Below are 18,717 nucleotides of genomic sequence, written 5' to 3' on the forward strand. Positions count from 1 at the left end.
CCTATGATAGTCTTATAAATGCAAAGGGTTAACAAAATATTGCTGTTTGTTAAATAAAATTCTCCATGTGGTTGAGTAAAACAGTTTTTTTCCCTGCATTCCTGCATGTAATAGGTTTCTCCATTCTCATCTGATTCAAAATGGTAAACTTTAGAGGGAATTATTATATCATTCAAGATAAACTATGAGATTAATGATATCTACTGAGTCACATTCATTATATTTTAGGTGTTTTCTCCCTTCTTCCCCTCTAGATAATCAGGTTATCTTGGCAAAAGGGAAGGGAAAAAATGTGAATTATGGACATTCCAGATTTCTTATTTGTCCAGACTTCTTTCAAATGACACAAGGCAGACAAAAGTATTTTGTGGCTTTATGATCTTCCTTTTGGGAAACTGGTACAACCAAAAGATTACCTTCAGCTGAATTATGTGTGAATTTGGAGGGAATATCTATTATTTTCCAGGATAATATTAGGGCTTTTCAAAATCTATTCTTAGGAAAGATATCTTTGAGTTGAATCTTTAACAAGACACAGATAGCAATTTGCAATTTAATTTACTAATTCCTTCAATAACCTAAGAGGAAACTGCATTTGTTAACATATTTATTCCCACTTTTCCTTGTGGAGATTGTGTCACTAAAATTATGTAGAGAGAAGGAGAACAGAGAGGAGTATAAAAATTAATAATGAAGTATTTTAGTCAGATCACTTTGGTAGCTCTGTAATCTGATGGATAATTTCTCCCCCAATATGTTACTTTAAATATTGGAACAGCAATTTCTCTTCAGAACAGTCTCCTTAATTTTGATAAAATTATTGGGCTGGCCAAAAAATTCATTTGGGTTTTTTCATAACATCTTGCAGATGTTACAGAAAAACTTGAATGAATATTTTTGCCAACCCATCAGTAAAAGGGCTGTGATAGTCAACAGGTGAGATGTCTCCCCTGAGATACTTTTTATTTCCCAATATATAATTAACCTCAGTAGCCAGTACTCAACCCATGCTAGATTGAAAATAAATCTTTAGGTATTATAGAAATTAACCCATTGAAATATCATATCTTTCATGTATCTCTTTCCCAACTAGACTATAATCTCCTAGAGGGTCCAAAAGCATGTCTAAGTCTAGCAAAGTCTATCTGACACATGGTGGTGGTAGTTTAGTCATTAAGTCCTGTCTGACCCTTGTGATCCCACGGACCATAACCTGCCAGGCTCCTCTGTCCATGGGATTTTCCAGGCAGGAATACTGGAGTGGGTTGTCAGTCCCTTCTCCAGGGGATCTTCCCAACCCAGGAATTGAACCTGGGTCTTCTGCACTGCAGGCAGATTCTTTACCAACTGAGCTATGAGGGAAGCCTATCTGACACATAGTAGGCACCAAAGAATAATAACAAATAAGTGAAACATTAATATCAACTGTCATTTTTGTACACATCCATCCAAAGTTTCTTCCAGGAAGAAGGAATAAATTATGTAAAACCCTACGGTAAGGGGTAGATATCATGTCCTCCAGGAAGCTGTATCTTGAACTCCAAAGACTGAGATAGATGGGGTTAGATATCTTGTGCCTGTCCCTATCCAAGAAATACCAGTAGTTCATTGAATTAAAGTTGCCTGATTATTTTTCTCTCTTCCCTAGGAGAGCATTCACTTCATGAGTGCAGACACTGCAGCATATTCAGGAATGGATACCCAGCAGCTGATAAAAGGCCAGCACATAGAAAGTGGTCAGTAAATATTTGATGAATTAAGCAATAATAAGGAATACGACATCCACGTATTAACACCTGCAAGTAACATAAATATGTCGTCTATAACACATGAAAGACAAACCCAAGTTTTCAGTGACTTTAAAGGTGTGAAGCAACTTCTCAACTGGAACAATAATTAGATAAACTGGTAGGTACACTTAACATTCAAAGCTGAAGTCTCTAAAGCCCAAGTTATTTTTCTACATTCAATACAATTACTTGAGAAAGGCAAACTTTGATTTGAAAAAGAAAGCTTTACTTTGAAAATTAAAGTAAAAATATACATTTCTAAAGCATATGTTAAAATAGAAAAAAAAATAGTGGAGAAAAAATGATTAAAGTCACCAAAGAGAGGACAAAATAAATTTTATCTGTTAGTTTGTACTTGCCTCCCCTTGCAGCAGAATGATTCTTTGATCTAGTAAAGTTGAGTTTAAATGATGCCAAACTCATAGAAGAAATAAAATACTTTTATTCTTTTATATCTGCTTTTATCTTTTAAAAAGGATTTATTTTTTATTTCTCAGGGAAATTCCTGGGACTTTTTTTTGTAATTGCTGAAATTTAATATTTTGTAGAGATTTTCATTGTGAATAAAATAACAGAACCACTTACTGTGCCAAATTGGATTTGTTCTCACCTGTTTGTAAATAGTTTTTCCACTATACTTTGTACAAGAAGAATCTGATTCACTTGGACATTCACATGTCCTATAATAGTGTTGAAAATTACTTCCCCAATCAGAAGCTCCATTGACCAAACCACAACATTTTAACTGTTTGATGAAAAGTAGATGTGAAAAACAGTCACTAGAGAGGATAAAAACACTGTCAATACATTGAATCACATTCTTTTGAAATCACTATAAAGATGCTTCTTAAACCAGAATATTATGTGAGTAACCTCATCTACCTCCCTGAATGTAGAAACAAGAATCAAAGAATATTCCATTTTGGACTTCATATCAATGGAGGAAAAATAAAGTTTCAGGTGCAAAAGTCTGAAGAATTTGGAAAAAATATTGAGCACTCACCTTCTATTTTTTAATGACAAAAGAGAGGCAGAATCAGATTTATGTTTCTTATATCTTAGGAAATAAGCTTCTAGAGGGCTCATGAGAAAGTTAACATTCCTTTAAAGTACCTTTACTTAAAAAATATGAGAGGTTTATAAGGTGAACCTTATATCTCATGACCTTTGATCACTTTTGGAGGAAAGGGGGAGAAGAGTGAGAGGCATCTCAAAACCCAAAGATGCTCAGCTGGCCTTCCATGAGATCGGATTTTACTTAGACATCTGTAAAACAACAAAGGGGGGGGAATTAAGAATGAAATTCTTAGAATAATGTCAGGAAGGTTAAGGCTTAAAATAAACCAAACATTTGGTTGTTGTTCAGTCACTCAGTCATGTTCAACTCTTTGCAATGCCGTGGGCTACAGCGCGACAGGCTTCCCTGCTCTTCACCAACTCCTGGAGCTTGCCCAAACTCATGTCCATTTAGTCAGTGATGCCATCCAACCATCTCATCCTCTGTCATTCCCTTCTCCTCCTACCTTCAAACTTTCCAAGCCTCAGGGTCTTTTCCAATGAGATAGCCACCTTCATATCAGGCTTCAGCTTTAGCATCAGTCCTTCCAGTGAATATTCAGGGTTGATTTCCTTTAGGACTGACTGGTTTGATCTCTTGTCAGAGAGTCTTCTCCAATACCACAGTTCAAAAGCATCAATTCTTCTGCGCTCAGCTTTCTTTATAGTCCAACTCTCATATCCATACATGACTACTGGAAAAACCATGGCCTTGACTAGACAGACATTTGTAGTCAAAGTAATTTCTCTGTTTTTTAATATGCTGTCTGCTTTGGTCATAACTTTCCTTCCAAGGAATAAGCGTCTTTTAATTTCATGGCTGCAGTCACTATCTGCAGTGATTTTGGAGTCCCCTCAAAATAAAGTCTCTCACTGTTTCCATTGTTTCCCCATCTATTTACCATGAAGTGATGGGACCAGAGGCCATCTTCATTTTTTGAATGTTCTGTTTTAAAAAAAACTTTTTCACTCTCCTCTTTCACTTTCATCAAGAGGCTCCTTAGTTCGTCTTCGCTTCCTGGCATAAGGGTGGTGTCATCTGCATATCTGAGGTTATTGATACTTTTTCCAGCAATCTTGATTCCAGCTTATGCTTCATGCAGCCCAGCATTTTGCATGATGTACTCTGCATGGAAGTTAAATAAGCAGGGTGGCAATATATAGCCTTGATGTACTCCTTTCCCAATTTTGAAACAGTCTGTTGTTCCATGTCCAGTTCTAACTGTTGCTTCTTGACCATACAGGTTTCTCTGGAGACAGGTAAGGTGGTCTGGTACTCCCGACTCTTGAAGAATTTTCCACAGTTTGTTGTGATCCACACAGTCAAAGGCTTTAGCATAGTCAATGAAGCAGAATAAGATGTTTTTCTAGGATTCTCTTGCTTTTTCTATGATCCAACAGATGTTGGCAATTTGATCTCTGGTTCCTCTTCCTTTTCTAAATTCAGCTTGCACATCTGGAAGTTCTTGGTTCATGTACTGTTAAAGCCTAGCTTAGAGAATTTTGAGCATTACTTTGCTAGCATGTGAAATGAATATAATCATATGGTAGTTTGAACATTATTTGGCACTGCCTTTCTTTGGAATTGGAATGAAAACTGACCTTTTCCAGCCCTCTGGCCACTGCTGAGTTTTCCAAATTTGTTGGCATATTGAGTGCAGCACTTTACCAGCATCATCTTTTAGGATTTGAAATATCTCAGCTGGAATTCCATCATCTCCACTAGCTTTGTTTGAAGTGTTGCCTCCTATGGCAACTAAACATGGACAAACACTAAGGGAAGTTGCTGTCATGTTTGGGAAAGGAAAACAAGAAAGCAATAAGCCCAATGACTCAGAGTAATGGGTCATAGTATTATTAGATGAAAGTGAGAGGTAATTCTCTCTCATCTTGTCATATTTGCTCTAATTAGAGACAAAACTTTTCATGCAGAAAAGAAGAAAAATTGCTTAAGAAAATGGAACCCAGACTGGGTGGTTTTTAGGCTCAGATGCATTGCCATACAAGGATATTAAAAGGACTTTCACTTACTGAGTGACCTGTTACTCACGTTCCTTAAACCTCTCTATGCCACAATTTCTTCATCTGTAAAATACAGATAATGATAGTTTTTAATGATAGTATCATTCATTCCTTCATAGATTTGTTGCAAAGATAAAATTAGAATATCCATGTGAAGATATGAAGTGTTTAGCCCAATGCCTGGGCTAGAAAGCACTCAACATATATTGTCATCATTGTTGATTGTGTTTTGTGGTGGTGGTTGTTATTGCTTCCTTTATACTCTCACGTGAACAGGATCTGTTCAACACTGATATGAATACTTTAGATAACATTATGGAAAATACCTTTTCAACTCTATAGTTGATATAGAGATGGGAATGATGATTAATACACTTGAATACAAACTGGAGTTCCAAAGATATTTCACACAACGGCCTTCAGCAGGTCCAACTGTGACGGATATAAAGCCTTGTGATTTGGCTCAAAGATTCACTTGCTCAAATATATGATTCATTAGATAGTCACATGACAAACAGTTGGAGACTTCGGATGGTTTCAAGGTCAATCAATATTAGAAAAGAGAATAATCTTGAAACAACTTCTTTTCTTGCTTCCACAGTAGACACAATCAATTGCTCACTCTTTCTGATTAAATAAACTTGAATGACTGATACAGACACAGCAGATCAAAAAGGATATAAATCCCACTATATACTCTCACAGATCAATCCATTTTTGGAGTACGGTATCCCTTAGGACAGCATAGAGATACACAGGAGACAGAGAAGGAGGTAGAAAGACTTAACTTGGTTTGGAAGCTAGTCACCAGATCAGGTGTGGGAGCAGCTGGGGAAGAAGTTGGCTGGGATGTATTGAAAGTGTGAGAGCATTGGATGAACTAGGCACTTCTCAGTGAATGATACAAATAATCATTTCCAAGAATCCAAGATGGGCATGTTCTAATAGTATATTAGCAGAGAATTTGTGTGGGAATTCCCTGAAAACCAAAAAGAAAGTCACTTAGTAACTACAAATTATCTCTGTATGATGGGACCCCAGGTCATCCAGCCAGAGTTTTCTTTTTCCAAAGAAGCATTACAAAAAATTAGAAAAGAACGTCCTGGTGGATATATATTATAAAACAAACAAAAACCAGAATAGACAATTCTGTAAAAAAGAACCATAGTCCTGTGAACCCAAGAAGCTTCAGGCACAGAATTCATGCACGGAAATAGGTCAGAATTGTGCCCCACACAGGGAGCTCAGCTCAGTGCTCTGTGGCGACCTAGAGGGCTGGGATGGGGGTTGTGAGGGAGGCGCAAGAGGAGAGGTATGCATACAAATAGCTGATTCACTTCATTGTACAATAGAAACTAATGCAGCATTGTAAAGCAATTATTTGTTTTTGTTGTTGTTCAGTCATTAAGTCGTGTCCAACTCTTTGCAAGTCCATGGGCTGCAGCACCCCAGGCTTCCCTGTCCTTCACTATCTCCCAAACATGAGTTTGCATAATCTCATGTCCATTGAGTCAGTGATGCCATCCACCCATCTCATCCACTGTTGCCCCTTTCTCCTCCTGCCCCCAATCTTTCCAGCGTCAGGATCTTTTCCAATGAGTCGGCTCTTTACATCAGGTGGCTGAATTACTGAAGCTTCAGTATCAAAATATGACAGTAAGTGTATTGTCTTCAGAAGAAAAGTATAAATGTACATATATTTAAAAAAAGAATTGTGCTACAACAAACAGAACATTTAGAATCCCATGGATGACACTAAGACCTTGGATACCAGGGACAACTGCCGCAAGTGTGACTCAGGACCCCCAGAGACTCGTGGTTACCTGGAGTATATTTCGTCCTAGAGTAACAGGGAAAATCAAGGATGCTTGGCCCTTCCCAGTGGAAAAGCTGAGTTGCCTAAATTTTTCCTGCTTTTAAACCTGGATTAATCTGGACTCTAAAGTGGGAATGATCCAGGCAGAGAGAGGATCAAGGAATGCAGCTCTGGCTGAGCTAGGAGAAACACAACACAGAGGAAGTTAAACAGGGACTAGTGCGTATCAGGTTTCAGCTCCTGGAAATGATGCTTTAAGCAGAATTTTTACAAGCTGGAGTCTATCCAAATAGGAACTGGGCTCTGGGGGAAATGTCATCTGATAAATAGTTCAAGTAACCAGGGATGTTAGGATGTTTTGACTTGAAAATCAAAGCTCTTAGAAGTCATACAAGAAGCCAGTTTCAAAGAAAAAGTTGCAATTGTAGAAGCAGATTTTCTCTTTCCTCTGAAACTCCGTAAGAAAGAACTAAAACTAAATTATATAAATTCTAGGGGAGAAAGATTTTGTTTCAAATTAAGAAAGGACACATTAATCATCAGACTTGGATGCAAAGGGAATGGGATGGGATGGGCAAAATGGGCAAACTGTTGGCTCTTCCATATTTAATTAGAAGGTGGATGAACATAAACATAAAGTACTTCAGTTAATGGCGTGTGTGCTAAGTCACTTTAGTCATGTGCGACTCTTCGTGTACCTTATGGACTGTAGCCCAACAGGCTCCTCTGTCCATGGGATTCTCCAGGCAAGAAAACTAGGGTGGGTTGCCATTCCCTTCTCCAGGGGATCTTCCCGACCCAGGGACGAAACTCGCATCTCACACCTACATGCATTGACAGGCAGGTTCTTTACCACTAATACCACCTGGGAAGCCCCAGTTAATGATAAGTCAGGTTAAATGTCCTGTAAAATCCTGCTCTACTCTGAGATTCTGAGGATTTTTATGACATACATGAAATAAATGCTACATGTCTTTAATATGATGGAAATTCTGAGTAAATAATCTGTAGAGGGGAGGAGTTTCACAGAGCGATATTTCAGTCAAGTCTCAAAGTACAGGTAGTATTTGTAAAGAAAGAACAGACTTTTGGACTAAGTGGGAGAAGGAGAGGGTGGGATGACTTGAGAAAATAGCATTGAAACATACACATTAACATATGTAAAACAGATAGCCAGTGGGAGTTTGGTGTATGACACAAGGTAGTCAAAACCAGTGCTCTGTGACAAGCTGGAGGGATAGAAGGAAGAGGTGGTTCTGAAGGGAGGGGACATATGTATGCCTATGGCCAATTCACACTGATGCATGGCAAAAACCATCACAATATTGTAATTATCTTCCAATTAAAAATTTTTTAAAAAAGAAAGCAAGTCAAAAAAAAGAAAAGTAGTAACTACATTCTAAGGATGAGGAATGATGCAAAGGCAGGAAGGCAGAATTATTTAAGACATCCTGAGTAGACACTGGTTGGACCAGAGTGCTTTATTCATGGAGTAGTCTTTAGTAAAATTAAAATATGAGGTAAGAGCCAAAGAGTGGAATACCTTCAACCTATATCCAAATCTTGACTTTACCCTGAAGACAGTGAAGTAGCCAAAGTAAATACATACATGCATACATACATACCAAGGGGGACGGGGGCTAGTCTACTGATTAAAAAGAATTAGTGAGTCAGACAGACCTGCATTCAAATTCCAACCCCATCACTTGTTAGCTGTCATGCCTCTCTAAGTTGTAATCCCCTCATCTGTCTATTAAAGATAATGCTGTTGCTGTTGCTGCTAAGTCGCTTCAGTTGTGTCCAACTCTGTGCGACCCCATAGACGGCAGCCCATCAGGCTCCCCCGTCCCCAGGATTTTCCAGGCAAGAACACTGGAGTGGGTTGCCATTTCTTTCTCCAATGCATGAAAATGAAAAACGAAACTGAAGATGTTCAGTCGTGTCTGACTTTTAGCATCCTCATGGACTGCAGCCTACCAGGCTCCTCCGTCCATGGGATTGTCCAGGCAAGAGTACTGGAGTGGGTTGCCATTGTCTTCTCTGGATAAAGATAATGAGGGTAATGATATTATCCATCTCATAGACTTGTTGTCAGAATTAAGTGAGCTACTGAATGTAAATCTGATACATGCTAAGCAGCAATAAACAATAACTATAATTATTTTTCGGAGAAGGCAATGGCAACCCACTCCAGTACTCTTGCCTGGACAATCCCATGGACAGAGGAGCCTGGTAGACTGCAGTCCATGGGGACGCTAAAAGTCAGACACGACTAAACGTCTTCACTTTCATTTTTCATTTTCATGCATTGGAGAAAGAAATGGCAACCCAATCCAGTGTTCTTGCCTGGAGAATCCCAGAGATGGGGAGCCTGATGGGCTGCCGTCTATGGGGTCGCACAGTCGGACATGACTGAAGCGACTTAGCAGCAGCAGCATAATTATTTTTCAAAGAAAAGTGGGGCATGGAGGCAGAGAAAGAGAGAAGGGAAATTCCAAGCATTCAAAACACACTATCCTTCTAAATGGTAAATATTAAAGCAATTATTGATTTGGCTCAATCAAGACTTAATCTATTGTAAACATATCTTCTTAATATCTGTCCTAAACTGCCTCAGAACTTCATAAGAAGCTGGGGAAAAAATTAGAAATAGTCCCGGATTCCTCCTATTGCATAGTGACAGAATAATTGGTCAAAATATGCAAAAGGGAGATATTTTTCCAATTCTTAAGGAACACAGCTGTCAAAAACTAAGTAAAAGGAGAACTATGTCCAACTCTCCAGATAACCCACAAGTTCTAATTACCTCTTCTTGAAGTTCAGAAAAGGCTTTCTGGAATATTCTTTCATTTTCATCTGTTGAACTCAAAAGACGTGCATTAATCAAGAGAGTCTTATTCAGAGCTTGTTCAGTCTGAAAATTGAAAAGTGCTGTTAAATGATTCATGCCAGGAGGTAGCATGTCAATTTTTCACACTTTTCCAAAACTGTCAGGTATAATATGTGTACACACCTTAGATTTCCTAGTAGTTGCTACGATACCTGCCGCCACCTGCAGGAGTAGGATCATAAGCAGTCCTACGAAAAACTGAAAAAAAAGAAAAGGAAAATATATTCAATATTATCCCCAGTACATTCCTTAACCACCTGGGGACATTTTGGACATGGCATTTCTTTCTGCAGTAGGGATCCTAATTACAGTAGGAGTATTAACCATGCTCTTCATTTATTCCACTCTCTGCCTTCTCTGAGACTAAGGAAAATGATTAAAACTAAAATTGAATCATAGGATTGTAGGCATCAGTATGATGTTGAATTGAGGGAAGTTCAAAAACTTAAATGAAGTTGTTTGAATATGATTTTTTTCTTCATCAAATACAAACTCAAACTTCAAGACAAATTTCAGAACTGGCTTCAAAACAATGTCTCTACCACTATGAGAATAACCTGGAGTCTTTTACAAATGTAGCCCTGAAACCTGCCTCAGATATACTGAATTCTAATTTCAGAGGTTCCCACAAATTAATTTTCATAAAAACAAGCTCCTCAAGTAATTAAAGTCCCCAAAGTGCAAATGAGGCCTTATTAACAAAAACCAACCACCAGGGATGATATTAGAGTTCCATTAAAGCTCTCTCATTGAAAAAGCAAGAGAGTTCCAGAAAAACATCTACTTCTGCTTTATTGACTATGCCAAAGCCTTTGACTATGTGGATCACAACAAACTGTGGAAAGTTCTTCAAGAGATGGGAATACCAGACCACCTGACCTGCCTCCAGAGAAATCTATATGCGGGTCAAGAAGCAACAGTTAGAACTGGACATGGAACTACAGACTGGTTCCAAATCGGGAAAGGAGTACATCAAGGCTGTATATTATCACCCTGCTTATTTAACTTCTATGCAGAGTACATCATGAGAAATTCCAGGCTGGATAAAGCACAGCTGGAATCAAGATTGCTAGGAGAAATATCAATAACTTTAGATATGCAGATAACACCACCCTTATGGCAGAAAGTGAAGAAGAACTAAAGAGCCTCTTGATGAAAATGAAAGAAGAGAATGAAAAAGCTGGCTTAAAACTCAACATTCAGAAACTAAGATCATGGCATCCGGTCCTATCACTTGATGGCAAACAGATGGGGAACAATGGAAACAGTGAGAGACTTTATTTTGAGGGGGCTCCAAAATCACTGCAGATAGTGACTGCAGCCATGAAATTAAGAGACACTTGCTCCTTGGAAGAAAAGCTATGACAAACTTAGACAGAATATTAAAAAACAGAGACATTAATTTGACAACAAAGGTCCATGTAGTCAAAACTATGGTTTTTCCAGTAATCATGCATAGATGTGATAGTTGGACCATAAAGAAAGCTGATCACCAAAGAATTGATGCTTTTGAACTGTGGTGTTGGAGAAGACTCTTGAGAGTCCCTAGGACTGCAAGATCCAACCAGTCCATCCTAAAGGAAATCAGTCCTAAATGTTCATTGGAAGGACTGATGCTGAAGCTGAAACTACAATACTTTGGCCACCTGATGCAAAGAGCTGACTCATATGAAAAGACGCTGATGCTGGGAAAGATTGAGGGCAGGAGAAGGGGACGACAGAAGATGAGATGGTTGGATGGCATTACCGACTCGACGGACATGAGTTTGAGCAAGCTCCAGGAGTTGGTGACAGACAGGGAGGCCTGGAGTGCTGCAGTCCATGGGGTCACAAAGAGTCTGATATGACTGAGAGACTGAGCTGAACTGAACTGAAAGCTCTTTTACCTTGCCTCATAATAAACCATTAGTTAAAAACCATCAGGGACTGACACAATGCTTTTTTTATTAGAGAAGAAACAAGTTCAGATGAGCTCTGATAAACTCTTATGTCAGATTTCTATCTAATAAATACTTGAATTAAAAAAAATTTTTTTCTATATCCTCTTTATTATTTTCTACTATGTATGTGTTCAAAGTAAATTATCTGTCGGTTATCTCTACCCAAATTATCCTTGAAGATTTCTAAAGGACAAATCTGATTATCTCATGTCCTTACAATTTTCTTAGCATAGACTGTGGTTTGACTCTAGTCCACACTCAGACCCACCTTCCATCATTTACTGAAAATAGTCCTTACACACTCTAGCCATACCCAAAATTTTTCAGTCCCCAAAGATGTACTGCCAGCCTCTCTCCCTGGAAAGCTCATCACACCCTTATACAAACACCTTATCCACTTCTGCTTCCAGCTTGAAGGTTCCCTCCTCTATCATTGCTCTTTTCTTCTTGGACCACCTTTGCTGTAGCTAATTGTTTACTTGTTAGTCTTCCTTATGGGTTCCATGACGTGATGGGAATGATTGCCACGATCTTAGTTTTCTGAATGTTGAGCTTTAAGCCAACTTTTTCACTCTCCACTTTCACTTTCATCAAGAGGCTCTTTAATGCTTCTTCACTTTCTGCCATAATGGTGGTGACATCTGCATATCTGAGGTTATTGAGATTTCTCCCAGCAATCTTGATTCCAGCTTCTGCTTCTTCCAGCACAGCATTTCTCATGATGTACTCTGCATATAAGTTAAATAAGCAGGGTGACAATATACAGCCTTGACATACTCCTTTCCCAATCTGGAACCAGTCTGTCATTCCATGTCCAGTTCTAGCTGTTGCTTCCTGACCTGCATAGAGATTTCTCAAGAGGCAGGTCAGGTGGTCTGATTTTCCCATCTCTTTCAGAATTCTCCACAGTTTATGATCCATATAGTCAAAGGCTTTGGCATAGTCGATAAAGCAGAAGTAGATGTTCTTCTGGAACTCTCTTGCTTTTTCCATGATCCAGTGGATGTTGGCAATTTGATCTCTGGTTCCTCCACTTTTTCTAAAACCAGCTTGAACATCTGGAAGTTCACAGTTCATGTATTGCTGAAGCCTGGCTTGGAGAATTTTAAGCATTACTTTACTAGCATGTGAGATGAGTGCAATTGTGCAGTAGTTTGAGCATTTTTTGGCATTGCCTTTCTTTGGGACTGGAATGAAAACTGACCTTTTCCAGTCCTGTGGCCACTGCTGAGTTTTCCAAATTTGATGGCATACTGAGTTCAGCACTTTCACAGCATCATCTTTTAGGCTTTGAAATAGCTCAACTGGAACTCCATCACCTCCACTAGCTTTGTTCGTAGTGATGCTTCCTAAGTCCCACTTGACTTTGCATTCCAGGATGTCTGGTTCTAGGTGAGTGATCACACCACTGCGATTATCTGGGTCATGAAGATCTTTTTTGTACAGTTCTTCTGTGTATTCTTGCCATCTCTTCCTAATATCTTCTGCTTCCATTAGGTCCATAACATTTCTGTCCTTTATTGAGCCCATCTTTGCATGAAATATTCCCTTGGTAGCTCTAATGTTCTTGAAGAGCTCTCTAGTCTTTCCTGTTAAATTGTTTTGCTGTCTATCTTCGCACTGGTCACTGAGGAAAGCTTTCTTATCTCTCCTTGCTATTCTTTGGAACTCTGCATTCAAATAGGTATATCTATCCTTTTTTCCTTTGCTTTTCACTTCTCTTCTTTTCACATCTATTTGTAAGGCCTCCTCAGACAGCCATTTTTCCTTTTTGCATTTTTCATTTTCTTTTTCTTGGGGATGGTCTTGATCACTGCCTCCCCCTGTACAATGAAACTGAGTTCTGTCCATAGTTCTTCAGGCACTCTGTCTATCAGATCTAGTCCCTTAAATCTATTTCTCACTTCCACGGTATAATCGTAAAGAATTTGACTTAGGTCATACCTGAATGGTCTAGTGGTTTTCCCTACTGTCTTCAATTTAAGTCTGAATTTGGCAATAAAGAGTTCATGATCTGAGCCACAGTCTCCTCCTGGTCTTGTTTTTGCTGACTGTATAGAGCTTCTTCATCTTTGGCTGCAAAGAATATAATCAATCTGATTTCAGTGTTGGCCATCTGGTGATGTCCATGTATAGAGCCTTCTCTTGTGTTGTTGAAGAGGGTGTTTGCTATGACCAGTGCATTTTCTTGGCAAAATTCTGTTAGCCTTTGCCCTGCTTCAATCTGTACTTCAAGGCCAAATTTGCCTGTTACTCCAGGTGTTTCTTGACTTCCTACTTTTGCATTCCAGTCCCCTATAATGAAAAAGATGTCTTTTTTGGGTGTTAGTACTAAAAGGTCTTGTAGGTCTTCATTAGAACCATTCAGCTTCAGCTTCTTCATTGTTACTGGTTGGGGCATAGACTTGGATTACTTCTCTCATGGTACCCTCTAATTTGAGATAATTATATTAGCTTCCACAACCAAACCCTCTAAATTAAGTGAGAGACTTACATCAACCTTCACAAGTCCTTCTTACAGATAATCGGGATAGGAGATAATCCTCCAAAGTCTGAAGGTTGGGTATTGGGATGCATTGGGAAAACTCACCAAAATCATCATGAACTGGTTTTCTTTCATGGCACCACAGCATCCCAGGAAACCCAGAATCATGATGACAGCACCCACAAAAATTAATATATTCACAGCAATAAAGAGGTTAAGGTCAGCATCCCCAGGAGCGAGAATCTGAAAATGAAAAAGAGATTAATGACAGAAAATTCCTTTTCTTAATATTTACTATTCAACAAACATCCACTGGGGAACTGCTATGTGCCAAATCTTGTTCTAAGACACCAAGATGCCATAGTGACGTAAACAAGCAGAAATTCCTGCCTTTAAGGAGCTTACCTTCTATTGAGATGTTACTTGTGCAATGTTCCAATTTTATGCCTTTTGAAGATTTATATTGGGTGGAAGAAATGCAATAGGCTTTCAAATAAAAATTTTTTAAAGTTTAGAAGGATCAGTTTTATCCATGATGTGATCTTTGATTGGCATATTTTGTGTTTTATACCTAAGTAGCATCATAAATATGTTTTTATGGTAGTCTAGTTAAATTATAAAGCCTAAATTCCTCAAACTACTGATTCAACAGTATGAGTAAATCTTTAAAACATTATGTTGAGATAAATGTACCATATTCAAAAGAGTGACTGCTGTATAATTCCATTTATATGGCAATCCAGAAAGATAAATCTATGAAAAAATAAACAAATGGGATCTCATCAAACTTACAAGCTTATGCATAGCAAAGGAAACCATAAACAAAACAAAAAGACAACCTACAAAATGGGAGAAAATATTTGCAAACAATGCGACCTACAAGGGATCAATTTACAAAAGATACAAATAACTCATGCTATCAACAGCAACAACAACAAAAACAACCCAATCAAAAAATGGGCAGAAGAACTAAATGGACATTTCTACAAGAACATAAAGATAGCTAACACACATGTAAAAGGTGCTCAATATAGCTTGCTATTAAAGAAATGCAAATCAAAACTATAATGAGATATCTCATATCAATTAGAATGGCCATCATGAAGTCTACAAAAAAGTGAGGGAGAGGGTGTGGAGAAAAGGGATCCCTCCTACATGGTTGGTGGGATGTAAGCTGGTGCAGTCACTATAGGAAGCACTATGGAGGTTCCTCAAAAACTAAAAATAGAGTAGCCATATTACCTAGCAATCCTAGTCCTAGGCATATATCTGGATAAAACTATAAGTCAAAAAAATATGCATCCTTATGTTCAAAGCAACACTATTCACAACAGCCAAGACATGGGAACAGCCTAAATGTCCATCAGTGGATGAATGGATAAAGAAGATATGCTACATATGCTATTTAAAATAGCTAGGACATAGAAGCAACCTAGATGTCCATTGACAGATGAATGGATAAAGAAGTTGTGGTGTATATACAAAATGGAGTGTTATTCAGCTATAAAAAGGAATGCATTTGAGTCAGTTCCAATGAGATGGATGGACCTAGAGCTTATGATACAGAGTGAAGTCAAAAAGAGAAAGACAAATATCATTATTAATGCATATAGAGAGAGTCTAGAAAGATGGTACTGACGGTCCTATTTACAGGGCAGCAAAAGAGATGCAGACATAAAGGACAGACTTTTGGTTACAGTAGACAGGGGAGAAGGTGGGATGACTGGAGAGAGTAGTAGTGAAACATATACATTACCATATGTAAAATGTAGTCAGTGGGAATTTGCTGTATGATGCAGGAAACCCAAAGCCAGTGCTCTGTGATAATCTAGAAGGGTGGGATGGAGAGGGAGGTGGGAGGGAGGTTTAAGAGAGATGGAACAGATGTATACCTATGGCTGATTCATGTTGATGTATGGCAGAAATCATCACAATATTGTAAAGTAATTATTCTCCAATTAAAAATAAAATTAAAAAAATTTTTAAAGAAGATATGCTCTGTTATTCATACAAGGTCTGATACTCAACATTGTCTGATATTCATACAATGCTACACACACATACACACACACACATACTCACAATATGGAATACTACTCAGCCATTAAAAAGAATAAAGTAATGCCATTTGCAGTAATATCAAAGACCCCAGAGATTATCATAGTAAACAAAGTAAGTCAGAAAGAGAAAGATAAATACCATATCATATAACTTATATGCAGAATCTAAAATATGACACAAATGAACTTTTATGAAACAGACTCACAGACATAGAGCACAGACTTGTGGTTGCCAAGGGGGAGGTGGGGTGGGAGGGGATGGAGTGGGAATTTGAGGTTAACAGATGAAAACTATTATATACAGAATGAGTAAACAACAAGGCCCTACTATATAGCACAGGGAACTGTATTCAATATTCTGTGATAAACCTAATGGAAAAGAATATTTTAAAAGAATGTATATATATATATATATGTACAGTATAATTAAATCACTTTTCTGTACAGCAGAAGTTAATATAACATTGTAAATCAACTAGATTTTTATTTTTAAAAAATATCCAGATGGGGAATTAAAAAAAGAGTAGATAAATCTAAGCTATGGTGATAGGAATCAGAGCAGTGATGGACTTTGAGCAGAGTATCAAGTAAAGAGGGAACAGACGGCAAAGGGATATGAGGAAACTTTCATGAGTTAATAAAAATTCTTCTCATTTTGATTGTAATAGTGATTACAGAGGTCTATACATTTGCCAAAACAAGCCAACCGTATTTTAAACTAAGAAAATAAGTCTAGCTCCTGATATTCCATATCAAGTCTATCTTGTTCCCAGGAAGTATAGTCTATAGTCTTCCAGAAACTCTTTATTTTGCCTGACTATTTAGAAATGGGATATTGAGGAAAACATCTTAGGTCTCTTTATGATGGGCTGGACAACCAACCCTGCATAATTTGGTTCTTCTCTTCCCCACATACATAACCTTCATCACCATCATAACACCTAGCCTCAATCTATCTCTTGCTCTACAGATATGACCAGAAGCAAATCACAATGAAACAATGAAACCTTGTGCCTGCGTGATATATGAATGCTGTGAGCAACCCATTCATCTCTCAGGAGCTTTATCTACTGGATTATTTCTAGGCAGACCACTAGTTCTTACACTAGCTAAGAAGGTGCCTTCTGGCATCTGCGGCACAGCATGCAGATGTGTGCCTTTAACAGGAAATACCAAAACACAGACTACTACTACTACTCACTACTACTCATGACCTTTACATTTGTAAAGACTTTTAAAATCAATTCATAGCCTAGACAAAGCCTTTGTTTGACAATCAGAAGGAAGGAATGTGCCAAAGATGTAAGTGCACTAAAAACAAAATCTATATTCTATATATATTCAGAGTCTTTATATAGTAGTTTCTAAACATGAAAGTCAACTAACTTTACTGGGCTCCAGTTTCCCACTTATGAAAGGAATTAGGTCAGCCTCTGTGAATACCCAATGCTTCTTTTGTCTTTAAGAGTTGATGCTTACAGATAGTGTTTCAATTGCATATTTAGAAAGCTTGGTTATGTCCTAAAGATTTTTTTGCCTCTTTTTCAGGCTTTTCTGGGTTCTTTTTTTTTTTTTTAATTGGTTTGCTTGTTAAGATTGGAGCTAAGAAATCAGTTTTGTTAGTAACCAGGCATGGCATCTGAGTAAAGACAGATAACAATCCAAAAAAGCAGCATCAGGAAACCTGGTCTACCCACTCACCATCAAGGTGGTTTCATGACATCGTAGCCAGTCAGGAAAACCCTAAGATATCCAAGACAGTTGAAGCTTCACCAGCTGAGTTATCAGTACTTTGGTCAGACAACCCAGATATAGAAACAGTAGGTCAAATAGCTACCAGTGAGACATGAACAGCATGTTTTTGCTGTTATTTAGTTACTCAGTTGTGTCTGAATCTTTGTGACTCCACAGACTGTAACCTGCCAGGTTCCTCTGTCCATGGGATTTTCTGGGCAGGAATACTGGAATGGGTTGCCATTTCCTTTTCCAGGGGATCTTCCCAACCCAGGGATGGAACTCATATCTCTTGAGTTTCCTGCATTGGCAGGCGGGTTCTTTACCACTGAGCCACCTGGGAGGTCCCTGGAGTGTGGCCAGCACTTATTTGGCAGGTAATGAAGCACTTCTAGGAGAAGGCAATGGCACCCCACTCCAGTACTGTTGCCCGGAAAATCCCATGGACGGAGGAGCCTGGTAGGCTGCAGTCCATGGGGCCCTTAAGAATCAGACACGACTGAGTGACTTCACTTTCACTTTCCACTTTCATGCATTGGAGAAGGAAATGGCAACCTACTCCAGTGTTCTTGCCTGGAGAATCCCATGGACGGAGAAGCCTGGTGGGCTGCAGTCCATGGAGTCGCACAAAGTCAGACACGACTGAAGCGACTTGGCGGCGGTGGCGGCAGAAGCACTTCTATGAGACTGATCTGGGCACAGCAACCCTCTACCAACGTGGCCAGAAAGCAATGTGCTGGCTACCTGACGATCACTGTTTTAAGACCAGCCCAACAAGTGGCTATTCTTATTTAGAAACAAAATGAAAATTTGAGTTCAGGTATTTGTTTCAGGGGATAGATGTGTGTGCATGGTGGCTCAGTCATGTCCGACTCTTTGCAACCCCATGGACTGTAGCCCGCCAGACTCCCCTGTCCATAGGAT

At 38.6% G+C, this 18,717-nt stretch overlaps 1 protein-coding gene across 1 annotated transcript in view; it reads right to left on the reverse strand.

The window, feature by feature from the left end:
- The window catches only part of TSPAN8 (tetraspanin 8), a 66,083-nt gene that overhangs the window by 4,509 nt on the left and 42,857 nt on the right, over positions 1–18,717 (reverse strand). The window contains exons 4-7 of the mRNA XM_061415509.1: positions 14,105–14,242; positions 9,698–9,772; positions 9,491–9,598; positions 2,401–2,535 (exon numbers count right to left, since the gene is read on the reverse strand). Of these exons, the coding sequence (XP_061271493.1) occupies positions 2,401–2,535; positions 9,491–9,598; positions 9,698–9,772; positions 14,105–14,242 (456 nt within the window). The remainder of the gene's footprint in view (positions 1–2,400; positions 2,536–9,490; positions 9,599–9,697; positions 9,773–14,104; positions 14,243–18,717) is intronic.

Source organism: Bos javanicus, chromosome 5, assembly GCF_032452875.1.
Source record: "Bos javanicus breed banteng chromosome 5, ARS-OSU_banteng_1.0, whole genome shotgun sequence".
Taxonomy (NCBI): domain Eukaryota; kingdom Metazoa; phylum Chordata; class Mammalia; order Artiodactyla; family Bovidae; genus Bos; species Bos javanicus.